Below are 24092 nucleotides of genomic sequence, written 5' to 3'. Positions count from 1 at the left end.
AAGATTTAATCTTAACATTTAAAATTGGTGATAACGCAAACGAAAAATGTTTCTAAGCCGAAGATTTCTTAGATACCTTTCTTAAGATACCAAAAGTGTAATATGTAATTAATGTTATCAATTTAATTGAATTAAAATTTTCAAACAGGTGGCAATCCTCTTTAAAAATATTTTCCCAACTAAGCTTTCTTAAACCATTTATTTTGACACCCTTATTGCGACATTTTATTTACCTTATCATGCTAATTGGATTAAATATTTAAAACAGATGGCAACACTCTTACAAAAAATTTAAAATTAAGTTTTCTTAGCCCGCTTTAGTTTGATACCCATATTGTAATAATATGTTATTTATCTTATCAATTTAATCGAATTAAAATTTTTAAACTTCTGGTAACCGTCTTCAAAAATATTTTCCATGAAGCTTCCTTAAACCACATATCCAAATTGTAACCTCATATCCAAATTGTAATACATATTTCATAAATCATCCGTAGTTAATAGCGAAAGGATCAGAAAAATAATTGTTTCTTTTGTTATTGTTTTTCTTATATGTGAAACTTTTATTTGTTGTTGTCTTTTCTTATATTTAGACCTTGTGGTTTTTTGTTACATGTGGATGTGTTAAACCACTTTTGAAACTTTACTTTATTTATAAGATTTAACTAAATTTGGCTTTTCAAACAGGTGGCAACCCTCTTTCAAACATTGTAAACCTACAATCTTCATATACCTCTCTCATTTGACAAACATTGTGAGACATGTTTCCATTTCCCCCTCCTTCAGGCAGTTTCTAAAACCCCTGTCAAAACAATTTTGGTTTATACCCATGATGAAATAATTCATTTAACTTATAAAATAATTTAAAGCTAGTTTTTTAACAGTTGGCAACCCCTTAAATTTGACATTCCACTCTTGAAAATTGAACGAAGGGTGCAGATCTGATGGCATTCAAATTATATATTTATATGGACTGGCAACGGAAAAAATTTATCTCCTGCATAATAGTTATCAGGCAACGTAAAAAAACGTTGGGCAGTAACTGTTATCAGGTAATGTAAAAAATAAACGTTGGGAAATAACTTTTATTGGCAACGTAAAAAATAAGCGTTGGGTAGTAACTTTTGTCAGACAACGTAAAAAATAAACGTTGGGCAGTAACTGTTATGAGGCAACGTAAAAACTAAACGTTGGGAAATAACTCTTATCGGCAACGGAAAAAATATTTCTCATCTAATAACTGTTATGGAACAACATTTTGCGATAAAACTTATAACTGTCATGTCCCTGCTTCAAAATAATGCATCGCCAGAACCAAAGCAACTGTACTTAGAAGAAATATATTGGCACCACATTCACTTTCATCTACGATTTTGATTTGGATAATAAGTGTCCCGGTCGATGGATTCAGGATTATGGCAGCCCTATCCTACCATAAAATTAATAAAAAATACTTTTTTATTTAAAGTGGCGTTTTTATTCTTCTCAGAATTTGTTTTAAATGACTTTGTAATTTCAAAGATATGATTAATTTCAAAAATTAATTTAAAAAAATCAATGCAATGTAGAATAAAAATATGGGTACCAAATGCAAAAGAAAATTTCTTCATAATTAAAAAAATTAAAATTTTTGGGATTCACAAGGACGAATAGGTAATTTTTTAAGCTGATAAAGTTAGAAGGACGAAATTCGAGGATGTTGTCGAGTTTATATAAGTCCTTAACGTATAATTTTTTTAAAAAGAAATATTGTGCAATTTCAAGGATAAAATTTTAAAAAGACATTTTCAATACTTACCAGTCCTTCTGCACCAAAAACTTGAATCTTTTTAAATTGTACAGGATTTCCTCTTTAATTTGATACCCATACTTTTTCTCTAAGCACATTTCTCTGATTTTTGAAAAACCCAATTTTACTATATTTGGCCCATGATTTCGCGAATATATTGATATTTGTGTTTAAAATTTACTATCGCGCGGTGTTATATGTATAATGAGCTAGACATGTGACGGTGACATGGTAGCAACGATATGTGTTGTATTGTGTTCCCTTTTGTTGTATTGTTTTGTACTGTATAGTTTTGTGTTTTGTTGCGTTATGTTATGTTATGATATGTTATACTCGGTTTTGTAATTCAACGCATTTCAGCTCAATTGACTTTCAACTAACTCAGGTAAAATCAACTCGGCTCAGCTCAGCCCACCTCTACTCCCCTTAATTTTAGAGGTTGAATTTCAACCTCTGGGCGAACACTAGTTACTAAAAAACGTCCAGTGAGAGAAGGGTCGGGAATGTCAGATTAGGTCGACCTGCTGAACCACTGAGTTTGTCGAACTGCCGTGTTTTCCGACTGGCCCAATGGATAGATTTACCAATATTAGTCTGCGTTAAAGCTTCATTCGGAGACACCAGGATTGAGTTGTCCAGGGTCAATCTCAAATGAACTCCGTTAAATCAACCACCAGAACTATTGCGCTCCTTCTTGATAAGGCATTTACGGTATTTCGCCTGAAATAAGCCTATGTATATTAGATTTCTATGGAACAACGATACTCACCCATTTTTAAAATTGCCACGAGCTATACTATACAGTTTCAAGGAGCGATTCACCATCGAACCGGGCCAGGGGGTGAAGAGGAAAAAATTCTTAAAATTTATTTCGCCAGAGTGGAGTGGAGTGCAATGGGGCATAGTCGTTGTGCTGAGTATGCAGTTACAGTTGCACGGCTATACTCAACCCCTCGTCTCGTCTCGTTCGCGCACTCTGGGAAACGTGAGCAACCCATGTGCGAATGCGGTAACCAACCAACCACGCGGGTGTCTGGCTTGGAGCATGAGGCTCGCTATATAAACGTGTATTTGGTTGCGAAACCACCCTTGTCCCAGTTGGGCGCTAGGTTTGGGACCCGCCACGTAAAAACCCCTTCCAGTGAAGAAGCAGAGCAATGCCTCGAATGAGAAGCCCCAGAAGAAGCGCTTGGAGCGCTATGAGCGTTCGGATGGTATGAACGTAAGGGCGCTGCCCCCGCCACGATATCAAAATCGTGCTTGGCGACTTAAATGCCAGGGTGGCCAAGGAAGGGATCTTTCGAACCACCGTCGGAAAATTCTGCCTCCACGACGAAACGTCCGACAACGGACTGAGGCTGATCGACTTCGCCGTGGCCCGAAACATGGTACTATGCAGTACTAGGTTCAAGAATAAAAAGATTCATCAAGCTACAGGTCTGTCTGCGGATCGAAAAACGAGAAACCAAATCGATAGTGTTGTGATAGACGGAAGGCATGCTTCCAGTGTTTTGAACGTACGTACACTCCGAGGCCCAAACATCGACTCAGACCACTATCTTGTTGCAGCCAAAATACGCACCCCGTGCAAAAAAAAATGCGCGCCCAAATATGCAAGGAAAGCTTAACGTCGAAAAGCTGCAATCCCAACAGACAGTCAATGCATTTGCTACTCGACTCTCACACCTGTTCTCAGAGAACACTCTTCAAGAAACCGACATACGCGAGAAGTGGAACCACATTTCCCGCTCATTAAGTACCGCCGCCAAAGAAGTGGTCGGATTTCAGCGAGGCCGAAGGAACAACTGGTACGATGAGGAGTGTTAGGAAGCTGCAGAGAAAAAAGATGCCGCCTACAGGGCCACGGTGCGATCGGACGCAGCGCGCGCTATGTAGGACCGCTTTAGGGATGTGAAGAGGGAACCAACACGTATTTGCGTAATAAGAAGAGAGAGACCGAAGTACGTGAGTGCGAAGAGCTTGAAATGCTGACCGACAGGAAGAATGGCCGAAAATTTTACCAGAGAGTTAGGCGACTTTCGGAAGGTTTCAAGACCAGGGCGTACTCCTGTTAGAACAACAACGGCGACCTAGTTACCGATGTTCAAAACGTACTTAAATTATGGAGGGAATGCTTTTCCACGCTATTGAATGGTAGCAGCACGGAAAGGTGTGAAGAAGAAGAACCCGAGCCCCCAGTCGATGTTCCTCCGCCTGACCATGACGAGGTACGAATAGCAATAACGCGGCTGAGAAACAACAAAGCTGCTGGAGCTGACAGCCTGTCATCTGAGCTATTCAAGTACGTTGGCGAGGGCTTGATAAGATGCATGCATCAACTCTTATGCAGAACATGGTCAGATGAACGCATACCCGACGACTGGAATTAAAGAGTGCTCTGTCGAATCCACAAGAAAGGCGTCCCCGCCATTCGCGCCAACTACCGCGGGATCAGCCTTCTAAGCATAGGTTACAAGGTCTTATCGAGCGTATTGTGCGAAAGAGTGAAACCCACCATCAATGAACTGACTCTGCCTTATCAGTGTGGTTTTAGGCCTGGCAAATTCACCATAGACCAGGTATTCACCATACGCCAAATCATGGAAAAGACCCGCGAGAAAAGGATCGACACTCACCACCTATTTGTTGTTGTTGTTAAAATAAGTTTCCTAAACACCGTTATGTCTGAATTTGCCCCCCCCCCCCCCCGCCCCCTCCTTCACACCTCATACGGCTGTGTAAAATGACATTGCGCAAAACCACCAGCTCCATCATAATTGGGAAAGACCTCCCCGAGGCGTTTGATACCAAACGAGGTTTCAGACAACAGTGACTCACTTTCGTGCGGCTTCTTTAATCTGATGTTGGAGAAGACAATAAGAGCTGCAGAACTGAACCGCTCAGAAACAGTTTACTACAAGAGCGTGCAATTGCTGGCTTATTCCAATCATTGGTAACAAAAGCCGCGAAGTCTGTTCTGCCCTTTCCAAGTTGGATAAGGAAGCAAAGCGAATGGGTCTGGTGGTAAATGAGGACAAGACGAAGTATCTCCTGTCATCGAACAAACAGTCAGCACATTCGCGCCTTGGCACCCACATCACTGTTGACAGTTACAATTTCGAGAAAGTAGAGAATTTCGTTTACTTGGGAACCAGCATTAACACCGATAATAATGTCAGCATGGAAATCCAACGCTGAATCACTGTTGCCAACAAGTGCTACTTTGGACTGAGTAGGCAATTCAGGAGTAAAGTCCTCTCTCGACGTATGAAAACCACACACTATAAGTCACTCATCATGCCCGTGCTGGTATATGGCGCAGAAGCATTGGCAATGACAATATTCGATGAGGCGGCTCTTGGAGTATTCGAGAGAAAGATTTTGCGGAAGATTTACGGGCCTTTACGCGTTGGCGACGGCGAGTACCGCAGACGATGGAACGATGAGCTGTATGAGCTTTACAATGACATAGACATAGTGCAGCGAATTAGAATCCAGCGGATCCGCTGGCTTGGTCATGTCGTTCGAATGGACACCAACGCTCCAGCTCTGAAAGTATTCAACTCGGAACCTGCTAGTGGTAGCAGAGGAAGACGAAGGCCATCACTGAGAAGGAAAGACCAGGTGGAGAAGGACTTGGCTTCACTTGGCATTTCCAATTAGCGTCAGTTGGCGCAGAAAATAAACGACTGGCGTGCTTTATTGAACTCCGCCAAAATCGCCTAGGTGGTTAAAACGCAAAATAAGAAGGAGAAGAAGAAACGCCAGATCATGGGGGAAATTTCAAGAACTTCTTCGTTGGGTTAGTTAAGATTGCCTTGGAAGTTTGCCTTCCGACCACCAAACCATAATATTAGCATATACATAAATGTGACCGTGAATTGTTGGTTAGTTTTGGGCGGGACGTAGTTCGCCGGGTCTGTTAGTCTATACTTCTATACTAATTATATAAAGAGAAATCCCTTTTTGTAACAGGTAATATCGCGAACGGCTGGTCCGATTTTCATGTATCTACTTCTTTCCGGTAGGTGGATCAGGGACCGGCTTATTGCCGGAACTAGCACAAATTATCCTTTTTTCCGGGAAGCGGACAAGAGGCCGATCTATTCGAAAACAACTTTTTATGGTCCGATATGCTTAAAATTTGGTACATACATAAGTAGCTTTTTGCCTAGATTAGCATATAGGATCCTTTTTTCCGGGAAGTGAACCAGGGGACGATCTATTCGAAAAACACTTATTTATGGTCCGATTTGCTTAAAATTTGGTACGTACCTACATAGGTAGCTTTTTGCCTAGATTAGCATATGAGACTGGAGCGATTTTCATGAAATTTTGAGTTTACTTTTTTCCGGTAGGACCGATCTATTTTTGTTATGGTCCGATTTGATTTAAATTTGGTAAGTAGGTAGCTCTTTGCCTAGATTGGCATATAGGATCCTTTTTTCCGAGAAGCGGACCAGAGACTGATCTATTCCAAAAAAACGTTTTTATGGTCCGATTTGCCTAAAATTTGGTACGTACATAGGTAGCTTTTTGCCTAGATTAGCATATATGATCCTTTTTTCCGGGAAGTGGACTAGGGACCGGTCTATTCGAAAAAAGTCGTATTTATGGTCCAATTTTCTTGAAATTAGCATATATGACCTTTTTCCGGTGAGTGGTCCAGGGACCGATCTATTCGAAAAAATCGCATTAATGGTCCGAATTGCTTTGAATTGGGTACTTAGGTAGCTTTTAGCCTAGGTTATCATATATGATTCTTATTTTTTTCGGGAAGTGGACCAGGGACCGATCTATTCGAAAAAATAAACTAAACTCAGATGATTCTATCTGTGTGTCAGAGAAAATAGAAACATTTCTATTTCGTACGTACGTGTATCTGCTTTGTACAGAAACAAATCTAATTTGCCTTTACACGATATGTTGACTTTTGCATATGTAAAAAGTGGCATGTACACATGCAAATACATATCGTGTAAGAACACCTTAACCAGACATTGAGTAACCGGCCCTTATTTGGTTTCCTCACACAGGGAGTTAGTGAAATACGATAAAAGGCACGCATAATGCACATTGCATGCATCTTAAAAGTGTGCATACTTCTACTATCTATAATTAACATACCGAAGTGGTCAAAAGGCCTAGCTTAGGTGAAAATGCTTCAGTTTAAGATAGAATTGACATTTAGGGCCGGTTGTTCAATGCCTGGTTTACACAAATCGGATGTAGAAGTTCCGGTTAAACACAAGGACTGCTTTATCGATTGCATGTTATATGCATGATGTCGAAATCGTCGATAATGATGTTTAACTGGGAGGTAGTGATAACCAGACATTGAACAACCGACCCTTAAAGAACATTTCTAACAGTTAGCGTTACCTCCAGTTAGCGTTAACTAGACATGGTGAAAACGGCCCTAAGGGCCGTTTTTTCAATGTCTGGTTTTCAGTACCTCCCAGATAAACACCATTATCGACGTAACCAATTAATCAACATTTAATTATTATTATCCGATTTTTATTTTTTAATCACAAATAATTATTTATTGATTTTTACTGATAGGAACTGTTGACTTGAAATTTTATAAGAGCACACCTTTTATCTTGTGTTATCTTCCTATAAAAACGGAACGTTTGAAATTATAGGTAGAAAATTGGTATGGAAATGAAATAAGATCGTTTTCACGCCGTGTGCATGTGTTATATCTACATAGGCATGTACATACTCATGCACGTTGCACCAACTAGATTAAAAATTTTATTTTTTCTTACCTTCGTAATTATAGCTCTGATCCAATACTTTTCGTGAAAAATCCTGTAAAACTGTCAAACAGCAAAATTACTCTCTGAAGTGAGAGTAAAAAGTGAGTAACAACAAAAAGTACGGGAACAGAAAAAAGAAATTTTCCTGTAAAAACGTCAACCAGTGATTGCTTGACACTTTTCATGATTTTACCAGAAGAAAAAGTTTGGGTAAAATCTTGCAACTTCATTCTCTACACAACTCTCCAAAAGTCGCTCTCATTTACAGGATTTTGGAGGATTTTGGAGTACGGGAATATTTTGCCTGCAACTTCCTGCAAGTTCGTGTAAAATCCTGTAAGTTCATGGAGTACTGGATCAGAGCTTATATTTCGATGAGATTGGAAAAGAAATGATTGTGTGAGTTTAACTTCAAAATAAAATTGCTTGCGAACGTCATAAATGCTCGAAACCAATAACACGGTGCTACAAAAAAATCACGAAATATACACGAAACAAAACTTAATGTAGGTTGTAGCATGATAAAAACATAGTAAGGTAAAACCGTTCTCTCAATTGGTCGGCCAAGATTTTTTTTTAAGTTTGCCAACATTTTAAAATCATATAAAATTGAGAGTAAAAAAAGGAATAGTTCAAAGTTGTTGTTATTTGAGATTGAAAATGAGAATGTGGGTGCAAAATTTTAAAATTAAACTGTTTGCAAACGTCAAGAATTTGAAAAATTCCTCTCAGCGGTTCTACCTTCCTATTTTTGTATCATGGGTTGTAGGTAGGATCAACTACAACATGAAAATAGGTTTCCTATAGTTCCTGAAACCTCCATTTTTATTTTATTTAAAACACCCGTTATTTTCATACTATGCACTTATCTAATAACAGCTTGACTAAATATTTTTCATCCGATTTTGAAAATCAAACATAGTTTGAAAAAGGAATTTACGTATATTCCTTTAAAATGATGGATAACAATATATCGACTGCTGAGTGGAAGATCGACCTATCTCGGCAGCCAGTTCGAAAACGCCCTATCTCAAAAAACTTTTCAAGAATGGCCTATTTCAGGAATTCGTTTCAAAAACGCCCTATCTCAGCTGCCGATTCAAAAACGCCCCATATCAGCATATGGATAACAATATATCGACTGCTGAGTGGAAGATCGACCCATCTCGGCAGCAAGTTCGAGAACGCCCTATCTCAAAAAACTTTTCAAGAAGGGCCTATTTCAGGAATTCGTTTCAAAAACGCCCTATCTCAGCTGCCGATTCAAAAACGCCCTAAATTAGCACATTTTCAATACATTTTGAAGTAAGATAGGGCATTTTTGAACCGAATTCTGAGATAGGGTGTTTTTCAATAAAATTCTGAAATAGGGCAGAACGCCCTAAAGTTTTTGAGATAGGGCGTTTTCCAACTGGCTGCCGAGATAGGACGATAGCAGTCGATATTGTTAGACTTAGTTTGTTGGTACTTAGTTTTCATCAGGTAAAATTTAAAAACCCCTATTTTTATACCCGAGCACACTTGTGTGCAAGGGTATTATAACTTGCACACAAGTGTGCTCGGGTATTATAACTTTGTTCGCATAACGCTTATTTGTAACAGCCTAAAAGAATCGGGATAGATATAGACAAATGTATACTTACATAAATGCACAGAATGAAAAGAGAAGTCGATTAAGCCATGCCTGTCTCTCGGTACGTCCGTCCGTCCGTCCGTCCGAAAACACGATAACTCGAGCAAAAATTTAGATATCTCAACGATGGTATATAGGTTGCTCTTTATCCGAGGTAGGTTGGTGTTGAAAATGGGCGAAATCGAACCCCTTCACATATAACGGTATCTTCGAAAAATGGAAAAACTACGATATTTCAGTAAATATTGGATACAAATTGTTGAAAATGAGTATGTGCAGTAGAATTTTTATAGAAAATAGTATTATTATGAAAGTTTTGGAAAATGGGCGTAACCTCGTCCCGTGATGAAATGCCGTATCTAAGTAGCCGCTTCACCCTTCCTTACCAAACTCGGTACCAGCTTTACTAAGGGTCCAGCTGTTGAAAATCTCTGAAATCGGGCAATAACCCCGCCCACTTTCCATATAACGGTAATTTACAGAAACTCAGAAACTTGGATAAATCAGTAACTACTGAAGCTAATTCACTTAAAATCCATGATTGCAATAGCCATTTATAAGAAAATTAAATAGATTCATACAAATTTCTGGATAATGGGCGTGGCGCCGCCAACTTATGACCACAAATGTGTATCTCGGTAACCGATTTATCAATTTCTACCAAACTCGGTGCACTTATTAACCTTACAAAAAAGCAATTCATTGAAAATTATTCAAACCAGTCTAAAATTATACCCGCTTCCCGTATAACGGTAAATTTTAATTATACGAAAACTCCGATATTTAAATAACTGAGGACGCTAATTTACTCCAAGTTAATACTTACAAGAATCTATTAACAATAAACAAGACTGCTATAAACTTTTAGGAATTGGGCATGGCGCCGGCCACTTTATGACTAAAAGGTATATCCCGGTAATCGCTTTACCGATGTCTATCAAACTTAGTTCAGTTAAGTCTTACTCAGCATATTATCGAAAACGTTTGAAATATGGAAAAAATACCACTGCTCATCATGCAAAGGTAGTTTAGAAAAAGTTGAAACGACGTTATTTTATACCTGTGCCTGTTCTTAATTTTTTCCACTTTGAAAACCGCCAAATTAAAACATTTCTATGAATGTTACCAAACATATTACATATTTTATTTTTCGCTAATTCTTTATAACAACAAAACTTCAAAACTCAGAGTACCAAACTTCGCGCAAAATTAAAGAAAATTATCTAAATTAAAAAAAAGACATCTCACTTTTTAATTACCCTCTTTAGGCAAAATTTGGGAAAGCAATTTTGTAGCCCGTTTAATTTTAGTATAACAAAGTGTAAGTTTGAAGATGCTATGAATCATCGTTGATTTTTGGCAATTATTATTTTTTTACGCTCATGCACGTTTTTTTCACATAAAAAGCGTGTTTGAGCACTCTTTGTATGGAGAAGATATGCAACACCTTTCACAAAAGAAAATTGTCAAAATTAAACGATCAGTAAGTTAGTGTTTTTTCATATTACGGATATACATACATATGCGTATGCAAAAGGCATGAAAACGATCTTGCTTCACTTCGATGCCGATTTTCTGCCAATAAGTGCAGAATTTCAAACGTTTCGTTATCGTTGGGTAAAAAGTAAAATTACAAGCCAACAGGTCATATGGTCTTGGTTGTATAAAGTTTTGAGCTTTATGTTGGGGGAAAGAAAATAAAAATCAGGTGTCAATCATTATTCTTGAGTGGAAAAAATAAAAATCGCAATATAATCTTTAAGGTATCCACACACCTACGAGATTCTGTCGCAACGAATCCGCACCGTTTTTGATGCTACAGACGTTACTACGTCGAAAACGCAAGAACGCACACATTAGGGATGGGTAAATTCGATATTCGAAGCTTCAAGATTCGAATTTTAATCGAACTTTAGCTCTAAAATGACGAATTTTTGAAATCGAACTTTGTGGTGCTAAAATTCGGATAAAATCGAATTTTTCTAGAAAAAATCGAATTTCGTCTTCATTTGCAAAAAATCAGCTCTGCAACTTTCTTCTTTCTGACAAAATTTGGCATCTCTGTGTGTGGCACCATATAAAAACCGATATTTTTGATGCAGCGAATGAATTAAAAATATACAAGAAAATGGAATAATTGGAACTTCGATAAATGTTTAAGTATTAACTCACAGTGAAATGTATTTATAGTTACACATCTCAGCTATACAAATTAATTCATAAAAAATAAATAATATTTCAGATGCTTTATGATCTTAAAACTTTATCTAATGTCTGGTTTTCATTATGTCGAAATAACTGACATCAAAAACTGCTTTAAATAACAGCTGTTCACTGTTACATCATAAAAACTGACCAAATGTAGATATCGCAGTGCATTTCAGAGGCTGTCGTCAAATTTTTTGTGGCAGGTCATTGACATCCCATTTTCCAACACTGATGTCAAATGTGAAGTGTAATTTTTTGCATGAGTCAAAATTACCGGCCGTTTAGCTATGGACAAACCAAAAATGTGGCTGGGTAGAACTCTTCATGCCCTTTTATCTATTTTGTTAATTGTTTACTTAAAGATCTCGCTTTAAAAAGCAAAATCATACGTTATCATTAAATGTAAAAGTATGTTCACATATCAATATTATCTCAATCAAAGCTCGTTTTTTAATCACCCCGTTTACACAGGCAAATTTCAGATTATTAGCCGTCAAATTTGTTGAAAATGAAGATAATCTCCTTATATGTGAACCTAGTATAAGACTTTTTTAATAAACATACGTATGATTGCATATGTATTTAACGTGAAGTATTCAAAAATTTCTTTGTTTTTTCTAAAGCAAGAAAAATAAATGAAATTATGTTATATGCCACAAAAAATTAGTTTCAATATGCTACATTTGCCAAATTTTTGGATTTTTTATATATTTTTTTGAAAAAAAAATAAATTTATTTATATTTATTTTTGGTTGTGAAGCAAAAAAGAGCGATATGGATAGTTAATCATATTAATATTAGTTCATCTGAATCTCTTTTTCGATTTGAGTTGTCATTCTTACAAACAAACTTTTAAATTTTCAGATTTTTTTTGTGAAAATTCGAAAAAATTCTAACTAAATCGAATTTGCACCACCAAATTTCGAATCGAATAATCGAATGGTTGGGCAATGTTCGAAATTCGGAAAAAATCGAATTTGAACCCCCCACTACCCATCCCTAGCACACATCTGTGCGATTTTATCGCAGTAAATCAATCAATCAATGTCAATTTATAGACAAACAAAAAATATTTTTCAACAAAAATAAACTTCTTAACTTTTCTACATCAAATATGTTTTGTTTTTTTTACGTTAAATTTTGTTTTAATATTGTTAAATCCTTCTATTGACCTTTTTCGTTATCAAAACGCTACAGTCTGCGATTTCGGCACGAGGAAAAGAAGAACTGCGCATGTTCGAATAAATCGCTGCAGCAAAATCGTATAAGTGTGTTGTTCCTCATTTAAAACTATGGTCGGCATTGTTGTAATTTTTGTCGGACCGACAGAATCGCATAGGTGCGAAAAAAATAAAAATCAAAAGTAATCCTTATGCTCAAGCAAGATTATAAAACTCAGAATCTGAGTATTATTCTTGAGTGAAAAAATAAAAATCGCAAGATAATCATTATTCTTGAGTGAAAAAATAAAAATTGAAGGATAATCATTATTCTCGATCAAAAAACTTAAAATCAAGGGGTAATCATTATTCTTGAGCGAAAAAATAAAAATCATATTTTAATTATTATTTATAATTTTTTTAGTAAAACTTGAAAAATAAAAATCATTGTAAATTACGGTATGACATACAAAGTTGGATAAGTGCGTATACATAAAATTGCTGTACGACACTTACAACATGTCGATTTTTTAATTCAAATTTAAAAAATGATTAATGATTATTTTTCATCCCAGTATACAATTGCACAAAATGAGCTGCAAGGTGGCGCTGGAGTCGAGTTATTGCTAAAAATCGTCAAGTGGAGTCACTCGGAGACAACAAGGATCAAAGTTAATTTCCTACCGTTAAATCAACCACCAGAACCATTGCGGTCCTTGCTTTACGCCGACTAAACAGAATAAAGATTATTCTTAATAAATGCCTACAAATACGATTGTAAGACAACTAAGGTATTTCGTCTGAAATAAGTCTATGTATATTGGATTTATGTGGACTAATGAAAACGTGGACTAGTTAGACCGTTGGACCAAATGTTTAAATAAAAAGAAATTTTAGGCGTGACGAAGTGCGCCGGGTCTGCTAGTAAGCTTATAAATATAAACTTATAATAAATGTTAAAAAAAAGCTTTTTATAAGCGTTTAAATATAAATTTATAATAAGTTTCAAAATAAGTTGCTTATAAGCGTATGAATATAAACTTACTAAAAATTTTCAAAATAAAGCTTTTTATAACCATTTATTTAAACGATATTTCATTAATAAGTCATACATAGATTGTTTAACATCTACCCGCCCTTATTGTAGCACCCTTTATATTAACACTGTGGAACATAAAAACAAACCTAGAGTGCGCATATATCAGGTTTGATAACTGTTGGCCATACGAACAATGCCACATACTCAGATTTACTGGCTCAATTCGTGTTCTCGAGAAAACAAGATTTCAGGATCCGAAAATCTGAGTATAGCGGCCAAATTTTTTTCTCCAAATTTTTAAATGTATCGTTTTTTGGTCTATGTATATTTGCTTTGTATGCTATTTTCAATAAATATCGGCCAAAAAAAGAAAAAAAATTTGGCCTCCGTACTAAGATTTTTGGATCTTGAAAACTTGTTTTCTCGAGAACTCAAATTGATCTAGTAAATCGGAGTATGAGGCATTATTCGTATCGCCAACAGCTATCAAACCTGATATATGTATCCGCACTCTAGCTTTTTGTACTCCACAGTGTAACATATGTAGTAACATCCAAATATTCTGTAACAAATGTGATATTGAAACTAAAAGAAATGCAAATTTTCTGCGGACTCATCTACACTGGCTAAAATATATATAGAGAAGAGACATTTTAGCATTTTTTGGCCACTTAAAAAAAAATATATGTACAAAAACATATAAATTGATGATAACACACAAACATTAAGGGCCGTTTTCACCATCTCTGGTTAAAACTAATCTCCAGTTAAACACCGTTACCGACGTTATCGACGCAATGTTATATGCATGGAGTCAGTAACGTCGGTAACGATGTTTAACTGGGGGTTAGTGTTAACCAGAGATGGTGAAAACAGTCCTAAGCATAAAAAAGTTAATTATTATATCTTGTTGCGTGCAGCAGCTTTCAATTACATGCGGTTATTGGCGAATTGGAAAAGCAGCTACATATTCCGCTTGATCGGCGCCATTCTCATGGATTAAGGTTTCTGAAAAAAATTTAATAACTTTTTAATTTAATGTAAAGGCAAGCAATGATAAGGAGGACGCATCATTTGAAGGCCCGAATGTTCCACCGATTAGCGCAGCGGTCCTTGATTGGAAGTAACGTTATGTTCAATTTGTTCTCCGCGGACTTCACTCTCCTTAAGAAAACTTATAATTTCTTTATGTTTAGGCCACTCTCCTTTTCACCTTATTATTTATTTATTATATTTTTTCTTCTAATAATTATGATTAAAATACATTTAAAAAACGTAAACACGCACTTACAATTGAAAAAATGTTATATTTACAGCTTCATACCGTTGGCATTTGCATTTCATTTTTAAGTGTAGGTGATTTATAAACATCCGCTCTCAACACTTAATAAAGGTTCATTTGAAAAAGCTTTAAATAAACTGAATATTAAAAACGCTTATTTAACGCTTATTATAGCAAACTTACTTAAAGTTATTTTTAAAAACATTTACTGAAATGCTTGTTGGGTACATTACCATGCGTAAAGTTCTGAATTTATGAGTACTATAAAGATTACTTACCAGCTTTGTCGGTTCTGCAATTCTTTCAAGTTGACTTTTATTGCTACTGCGTAATTAAAACCACTTACTTATTTCACAGTAGTTAAATTCTAATTAGGTGAGATTAAGCATACATGACTTCTTTGTACAAAGTACTTGACAAAAGCATAAAAATAGATCCCCATACAAACTACTATATGGACGATAATACATACGTAAGTATTGTATGTATGTATATCTTTAAGTTAGAATGAATGAAAAAATTCAAAATACATATGACCTTAGTCTAACCTTACTTAGAAATACCGAGCAGGTAATAAAAGTTCTGCCTAAAGTTGCTCAGTCCCTTTTTGGTGCGCTCTTCTTCGCGTAAATAACCCAAGCGCTGCTTGTGCAGTAGCCATTCTGCGTGTATCTTTGGATCTGCCGGACCCCACTTTGGACTAGGTGTTACGCCCTTTTTGATTGTCTAAGTTGGTGGAAGGAAATATTTTTACTTAAATACAATTGTAATTATAGTTGTATATCGTCGTTATCAATGCAAAACACGTTTTAATACTCTGTTAGCCACTTCGAGAATTCCTATCGAAAACTTAAATTTTCACAAAAATTAGCTTTTAATGTGTAGCAAAATCTTTATTTGATTTAAGAGCTATCCATGATATTAAATCCAGCTTTATTAGGGGATTCACAAGACGTTTTAAAGATTTTAAAATTTGTAAAACTTATCAACATAAAATAAATTTTTAGAGGATTACGGGTTAACTACATATGTACATCAAGCAGTTTTTAAATTGGTAGAAAATAAAAACATACATATGTACATATATTCTATGTGTATAATTGTCTCTTATTATAGACTGTAAAAGCTGTGACAGACGGCAAAGCTTATGCATATAATCTGGCATACATATGCGCATAATAATTTTGACCTCACAGACGGCAGTTATGCGGATAAACGAGACGCAAGGTCGTGGGTTCGAGTCCCACGGCCAATTAAATTTTCATGTTTTTTTTATTTTTTTTTTTTCATTCTTTTTTTTATAAGTTCTATATTTTTTTTACGTTGCTTTCAGTTAGATGTTGTTGACTTTTTATTAAAATTCAACTCTAAAAATTTAAATTAACTGATAGTAAAATAAAAAAAGTGATATAAAATAAAGCAAATGAAAACAAAATAAAGTAACATTAAATATATAGATCAAATAAAATAAAAAAAATATAAAATAAATAAAAACAAAAAAAAACTTCGCAATCGCTCCAACCGAGGATCGAACCTGGCAGCTACAGGCTTGTATCCCGTAACTTTTACCACTCGGCTACTGCGGACCTTTTCTTGCTTACTTGTAGAAAAGACAACAGCTGACCAGTGTTGTCAACGAAAACTGCCCGGATCCGAGTTAATTCCCAAAAATTTTGAGCATTTGTTCGGCTGCTTATGCGCATATTAAAGAGGAAAATGCATGAGTCAAAGCAAATAAAGGCTGGTTATGCAAATAATCGAGCCCGTTTGTCTACCGTATAAGTCCCCTACAACCATTTTTATTACATTGAAAAATGTTATGACTTGGACATTGCGACGCTTAAGATGTCTTGAAAATCCCCTATCTATGTACGTATGTATATACTTTTTATCATAGTAAAATCAAATTAACGTCGAGGATAGCCACGATGGAAATAAAGCGAAAGGCAATTTGAAAGAAAAAACTAAGGGCATATTTGGGTCAGAGACCCAAAACAAGTCTAAAATAAACCATGATAAAACAGAAGGTAGTTTCAATAAACAACTAATTGACGGATGTTGCTAGCACCGTTACCCTATTGTTAATATTTAAAAATAAATTAGGGAATTGCGAGATGGGAATTTCTTTCACAGTTAATGGGTGTAAATATTTTAGTCTTCTTAGATGAATCCATGCTCGGTGGCTCATAACCTCCGCCTAGGGCTGGGAACTTCATCCGGATTTTTCAACTATCCGGATTACCCGAATATTCGAATATACGGATACCTAAATGAAAAATCCGGTTACTCTGGAAGCTAAGATAATGGCTGAATTTCTTTATTCATTCTGAACGTTTGGACTACACTTTTTTGTTTATTTATTCTTAAGAACGTTCCTGATGATATGTTGACGTATATCTCAAAAGCATTCTGTTTATTCCGGCTGTGAAATGGGATTATCCGGAATGTATAAAGAAACGCAGCCAATATTTGGCTATCCGAATATCCGGATTTTTCATTATCAAAACGATATTTTCATTTCCCAATACCAGGCGCTAATAAATGTGTAGTAACAAGTTTTCTATTTCTATGCACAAAATCGTATGTATAAATTTTTAAATTTTCAAAATTCTACTTTGGAACGAATTAAAAAGTTCAAAAAACAAATTTATGCGTATAGAAAACTTGCTACTTCATATGCATGAGCGCCAGGTATTGGGAAATTAAAGTATCGTTTCGTAAAAATGAAAAAAAAAATATAAAATTGACCGCGAGAGTTTTTTCATGGCTTTAAAATATCATGGACGGAATAATGAAAGCTGTTACTGTACTTTTGGTCGTGGTGAATGCTTTACTAATTGTAGTATTTCTAAAAAAGTGATGACAAGAATAGTGCCATTTGTTTATATTGTGACAAAACGATACAAAACAAACGGTCAACTTCAAGTCCGTCAAGAGCTAATTCACTCTATCGTGTGCTTAACTCAGTAATCAGTTTGATGTATTGTGGAAAGATTTTCCGTCATCTCTTGACAAATTTGCTTTGGACACCGGTTTTCGTTTCAGTTTACATCACACTCCTACCCTGTCGAAAACACCAACAACGAAAATGAGAATATTTATCAGTTTGTTGATTTTTTTTTGGATATCCGAAAATACGAATATTAACCGGATCTTCGTAAATCCGGATATCCGAATAATTGCACAAGCGAATATTAACTGGATATCCATACTATCCGGATTTTATTCGTGTCAACGGATAATCCGCATGGATATCCGGATATTCGAATATGCGGATAGTCCCAGCCCTACCTCCGCCCCTACAGGACGGCCTACTGCTATCTATTCTGACAGCCAGGCTGCTATCAAATCTCTCAACTCTAACGGAACAACGTCCAAAGTAGCCATAGAATGCAGGAAGATTCTCAACCTGCTGGCATTAAAATGCTCCTTGACTATTGTATGGGTCCCGTCCCTGGACACAGGGACATTCTTGACCACTGCCTAGCCGACGAGCTGGCTAGGAGGGGGCGGAAATATCTGAAGTCAATTCTGCTCAGAATGCGGGCATACCTCTAACCTCCTGCAAACACAGAATAAAGGCGGAACTCGTCGAGGAGGTAAATATTAGATGGGCTGCCATACTACCAGGCAAATTTGGCGAAATATTAATGTAAAGCGATCGATAGCTCTTACCCGGCTGGACCGCTCCTCTCTCAGATTAGTAGTCGGGGTAATCACCGGGCACTGCCTGATGGGCACACACGGAAAAAGGCTAGGATACCCCACCAACGATTTTTGTCGCAGTTGCAGAGACGAGGAAGAGATGGAGACCGTTGAGCACTATCTCTGCCATTGTCCCGCCCTGGCCAACGCGCGCAACCAATTCTTCAACAAGTACTTTCTAGATTGCTTAGCCGATTTGAACTCGGCGAACGTCCTCGACTTTTTGTGCTATATAAAACGCACTCGATGGTTCAATTACTAAGGAAGGGTAAGAAAAAATGGCTTCGGCCAGTGGTATCACAACGGACTTTTCCAGCCCACGTGTGCTCCGCGCTCTGCGCGGGCAGCCACTCCGACCTAACCTAGACGAATCCAACCAAGTCTAGTATGAATATGTACATAAAAAGAATGGAATTTTACTTCGAAATACAACGGATAATGGCATATCTGCTTACGTTTATGGTATTTCTCACCTCTACCCCAAACTGAAAATTTATCTGTATGTACGCTCACTCCATTATATCTGCGTACACCCTTCTTTTTTTTTAATATTCACAAAGTTTTGTAAGCTATAATTTTTTTGTTATTTTTGTACTAAAGTATGGCTACATGCTACAGAGAAAATCATATAAATCAAAGTTTCAGTCTGGGCGTGTGTGAATCGGTAACAAAGTTCTATGGGGAAAGCTGTTGAATAATTATTTTACTATGGTGAGACAGTTTTGCCAATCTGCTGTGTGAAATGAAATATTTTTTGACAGCAGTAAATTTTTGATAACCGCATATTTATGAAATTAATATTTTAAGAACAAATCTACCATCGTTGATTGCAATTTATCAATTTAAGCTTTTATTTAACGAAAACTTACACACATCAACAATCTTTGCGATTGTCAAAATTTTGTATTCATTTGTCAAAAATTTTACTAGCCTCATGAGCTACTGAATTTTTATTCACCTTATTGTTGTCAAAAGTTTACTCTTCACACACGCTTTCTGCATACAAAATTAAGGAAAATTTAACGAATTTGTTCAAAATTTTAAACTTTTTACTCAGATTTTCTAAGAAATTTTCTGGTATGCAGTTTTATAGCACATTCAATTTTAGTATAACAGTGTACAAATTTGAAGTGGCTAGGAAATTGCGTTCATTTTTAATAATTTTTGCTGACGGCTCTAGGCATTTTTCTTCATACAAGATATGAGTGATTTTTTTTTTTATGAAAGAAAATACGTATTATTCGTTTCACAAGCGTTCTCCAAGTTGGAGGCTGCAAGAAAAATTCATTCCTTTTCTATGTTTTGACCAACACAGTTTTTCATTAGCTTTCATTTCGCGGCACTGCACTTTTGGAGAGTATGGTCTTGTTCTCGCTAATGATCTATGGTAGCAAAATGTTGAGAACATATGTACGTACGGATATCTTAGAAGCGCTGGAAGTTAAAAAAAAATTGTACCGTGTTCCCTGCAATGTTATTTTATATTTCTGCGCAACTCATTTTTCTTTTTATTATTTTAAGGAATTATTTTATTTTTTGCTGTCGATCAAATTCTTTTCAGAAAAAAAATTTATTATAATTTTCAATCTGGTAGCTAGATTTTGATGAAAATTTCATAATCCCAGCGAAAGTCAAATGGCTAATATGTCATTAAGTGAAACTACCTTCTTTTTTTCTACAATGGAATAAACTAATGGCGTTCTAGCATTTGTTTTGAATTCTGGTATTTGAAATGTAAAGTACTTTTGATCAGCTAGGCATAATGTCAAGGCGAGTTCATACAAGGTGTTTCATAAATAGAAAATTTGTATGCAAAGTAACTTCAGAAAGCTCTTTAAAGCTATTTTAATTTTTTATGAATAAGGACATAAAAAAGTACAACAAATAAATCATTTTGACAATCAGCACAATTGGGCTTGAAACCAGCCGCCAGCCGGTAACAATACTTTTTATGAATTCGCCTTGCATCATGTTTTTAACAATTTACCTATTCTTGTGTTGCCGGACCGTTGTCGAATTTTGTGACATTCTGACAAGTTACCCGGCATTTATAAGTAAACTGACAACATTAAACACGACCAGCTTTGTTTAGGTCAATACTAAGTATAATACCGTTATGCGCGCGATTTTTTTATGCATTAACAAAACCATATCACCTTTCTGAGGTTTTAGACCAAGCCCTGCCGTATGTAAGAATTGCCTTTAAATATAAAATGGTTTGATGTACATTTTGTTGTATTAAAAATTTTCGTATTTGTCATTAACAACGATGATATAAACATAATTTTATTTTTCATCACTACCTTTCCAAAAGAGATATCTTTGTGTGTAGATAAATACCAAACACCCCATAGGGGAAATTGGAGAAAGCCTATCACAAGTAACACCCAACCAGAAACTGTAAAGGAATGCTAATTAGATTTTTGTATTTAATTTCATTAATATATATGTATGTATGTATTTATGTATAAAAACAAAACGGTGAAGTCAAAAAAAGTTAAAGCTGAAAATAGATAAATTTATTCAGTGTGTGATATTAGTGGTATTCATCTAAACCGATAACTTTATCAAGCAGATATTCTTATAAATTTAAGCACTCTGTTATCTGTATCAGTAATTTTATACTACTAGCACGAGGATTAAGAAATTTTAGAAATGACCTCACTAAATGCGAAATAATTATATTTAGACGAGAAAATATTCGTTTAAATAAATATCTAACATAAAGGCGATTTATTTGAAGCGAGTTAAAAGGCAGAATGTCTGTTTGTGTATGAATTCATTTGTCACTGCTACCAAACTGTGCGGCCAAATTATCAGTGAATAAAACAAAACGGAACGGATAATAAATTGAACTAGATTTGCGGTCAAAATTTGTATAGAAGCTCGTTTACACATTTCGAGATCCGCATACAAATTTTGACCGTTAATTTATAAGGTTTACACAATTAAAAGTTTATACGGTTTATAATGTATTTATAAGGTTTGATGAATACCCTTATTATTATTTTGTATGTACATATATCCAGATGTTATACTTACTTTCAACAGAAGTAGGATATGACCATGTTGCATAAGTTAACGGTTCCATAACCACAAGGGAATAAATAAATATTACCGCCAAAAGTATTGGAGTTATTATACCCCAACAAAGGCGCCAGTAAATTGATACTTTACGGTTGGTCATGAATTCCACGTCATCACAAAAGTTGCGAAGCCCTAAATAAATAATATATGTACATATGTATGCATTAGAGATATTTCGAATGTCATATCTTTCACATTCGCGAATACGAATGCGAATGCTAATGTTAGGAATAACACTAAAAAAAGCTATAATTAACAAATTCATCGTTTTATAAATTATTATAACATTGAACCAGTGCTTAACCTATGCAGTGTTTTAATCTATTAGTCAAAGTTCAAAAGGGGCATATTAAATTTCAGAAAAAGTGATTTTGTTGCCTTTTCTCCCATAAGGCGATTTCTTAGAGGCTCGTATATAAGGCCGGCTGCACTGAACAATTGCTCACTTTCGACAATTAAAATACAAAATTTAACTAGTGGTGATTTCGTTTCATCCAAAAAATGTGGCCCTTCTCCGGTGCAAAGGAGCATGTTTTTGCCTTCTTGTCCGTGTCTAGCTCACGCGATTCATAATATTGTCCTCTTAAGCAACTATAATGGTATTCACCAAAGTGAGCAAGAGGCCTGGCAGTCTAGCAAAAGAGCAGGTCAGCTCAAGCAACCAATTTTTGCTAGACCGCCAGGCCACTTGCTCAATTTGGGGAATATCACTTATCTGATTTACTCCTGACAAAACATCAAAGGGTAGGGAATGTGCCTTTTTTGTCTTACAAGAATGTGACATTTTAATAAACAAACAAAAATTTTTTCACCCTTGGCCTTTATTTTGGAATCGAACACGAAAAGAGAAAGGGCAAACAAAAGGCGAAATATAGAGGAAAAAGTGCAAACATTAACAAAAAATGCGAGCACATTTGAGGGCGCCCAATTAGATCTAAATATTTCTATATAAGAGTTGTTTTGCCTGTAAAATACAAAACGTTAAATTGAAACAACCCTGCAAAAAATGCGACTAATCCGGGATGACTCCGGGAGCAATCGCAAAGGAACATGCGACTAATACCACTTTCGATCACTTCATATGGAATGAACTGTTCGCTTTTGTTCGAACATGTCCTATGAAGAGACTAACCCCCCTATTATGAATTCGTACGATGCACGATAGACCCTTGTATTGTGAAATTCTCAGTGTTGCCACAAAAACAAATACCAAACTCCTCCAAAACAAATGAAAAATCCTCAGAATCCGGACTAATTACTCAATATTTTCTTATTAGAGATATGTGTATTGTGTACTGCATACTATTTACAGGTACTTAGTATAAAAATTAATGACATTCTCCAATTCAATTGGTACATTTGTTCTTGCGGTTCAAACAAAATATCACCGTTGTTTTTTATGTCTTGGTATATAATATTGTATATAATATTGCTGCAACTATATCAGTGATCAATCTTGTCCTCAAGTCAGTCCTACACATTTTAAACTACTAAGTATACGTTCTACTGAAGCATTAGAAAGGGGCTTTATTAGCAATGCAGATATATATATTTTTTTTTAATTGGGAAACTTATATGAACCTGAAGAATCTTTTAATTCAAAAACTTTTTTCCTACAATTTTCTGGATCTAATGAAGAATCAGTATGAATATCCTTATGATCGAACAATGCGTGTTCTCTCGATTCGTTACCGAGATTTTGTAAGTTCAAAATACATAAGTTGGAAATATAACGATGGAATCAAAAAAATTATCGATAAGATCGGTGAGATACGAATGAAAGCGGGCGTGTTTTGGCTGCGCTCCGCGATTTTTTATGTGTTTCGGGCTTGTTTGGCCTATTAAAGGGCCAAAGCTAATGCACGCTTAACTTAAGGCGATCAAGACAGTGACTTTCTTCTTTAAGCTAAATTGCTAAAAAAAAAATAAAATAAAATAAAAATAAAACTAAAACAAAAACTAATTATTAAATTAATATGCCCTGTGTTTCTGGTCAAAGAGTCGAAAGAAGTGCTAAAGCAAAAGTGCAATGTGCCAAGTGCAATGACTTTTTTCATTTGGGATGTGTTGGTGTCACGTCAGCCGATGTGGAATTCCTACTTAGCTCGGCAAATCATTATTTTTGCAAAATCCCGATGTTCGTCGCAAATCTCTCCGCACACCTCCTCCTGTAGATGAGAATGTGGTATTAACAAACGATACTCACTCGTATAATTCGTTGTTGCCGCAACTCGAAGTTTGTAGGAGAGAGCACGACGAGGAAAGGAGAGGGGCACCGAGTTGCTCGTGCTCGGGCAACACGCTTTGTGCTCTCGTTCGTCTGTGTAAATTGAATTAGCGGTTCACAGTTGACAACAACAATTGCACACACAAAAATCGCCGTGTGTAAATGAAACGAGCAACACCAAAAGGGAATGTGAAAAA

The 24092-nt window shown here is 35.8% G+C and overlaps 1 protein-coding gene across 1 annotated transcript in view; it reads right to left on the bottom strand.

Annotated features, from left to right (window-relative positions):
* Positions 1-15104: 15104 nt before the first annotated feature.
* Positions 15105-24092, bottom strand: part of LOC118756896 (sodium-dependent nutrient amino acid transporter 1-like) — a 111212-nt gene continuing 102224 nt past the window's right edge. The window contains exons 9-11 of the mRNA XM_036491635.1: positions 21624-21800; positions 20885-20979; positions 15105-15602 (exon numbers count right to left, since the gene is read on the bottom strand). Of these exons, the coding sequence (XP_036347528.1) occupies positions 15426-15602; positions 20885-20979; positions 21624-21800 (449 nt within the window). The 3' untranslated portion in view covers positions 15105-15425. The remainder of the gene's footprint in view (positions 15603-20884; positions 20980-21623; positions 21801-24092) is intronic.

Source organism: Rhagoletis pomonella, unplaced genomic scaffold (assembly GCF_013731165.1).
Source record: "Rhagoletis pomonella isolate Grant_MI unplaced genomic scaffold, Rhpom_1.0 Rhpom_scaffold_00002, whole genome shotgun sequence".
Lineage (NCBI taxonomy): Eukaryota > Metazoa > Arthropoda > Insecta > Diptera > Tephritidae > Rhagoletis > Rhagoletis pomonella.
Note: the sequence above shows the minus strand (reverse complement) of the source record. Positions and strands in the feature narration are given on the sequence as shown.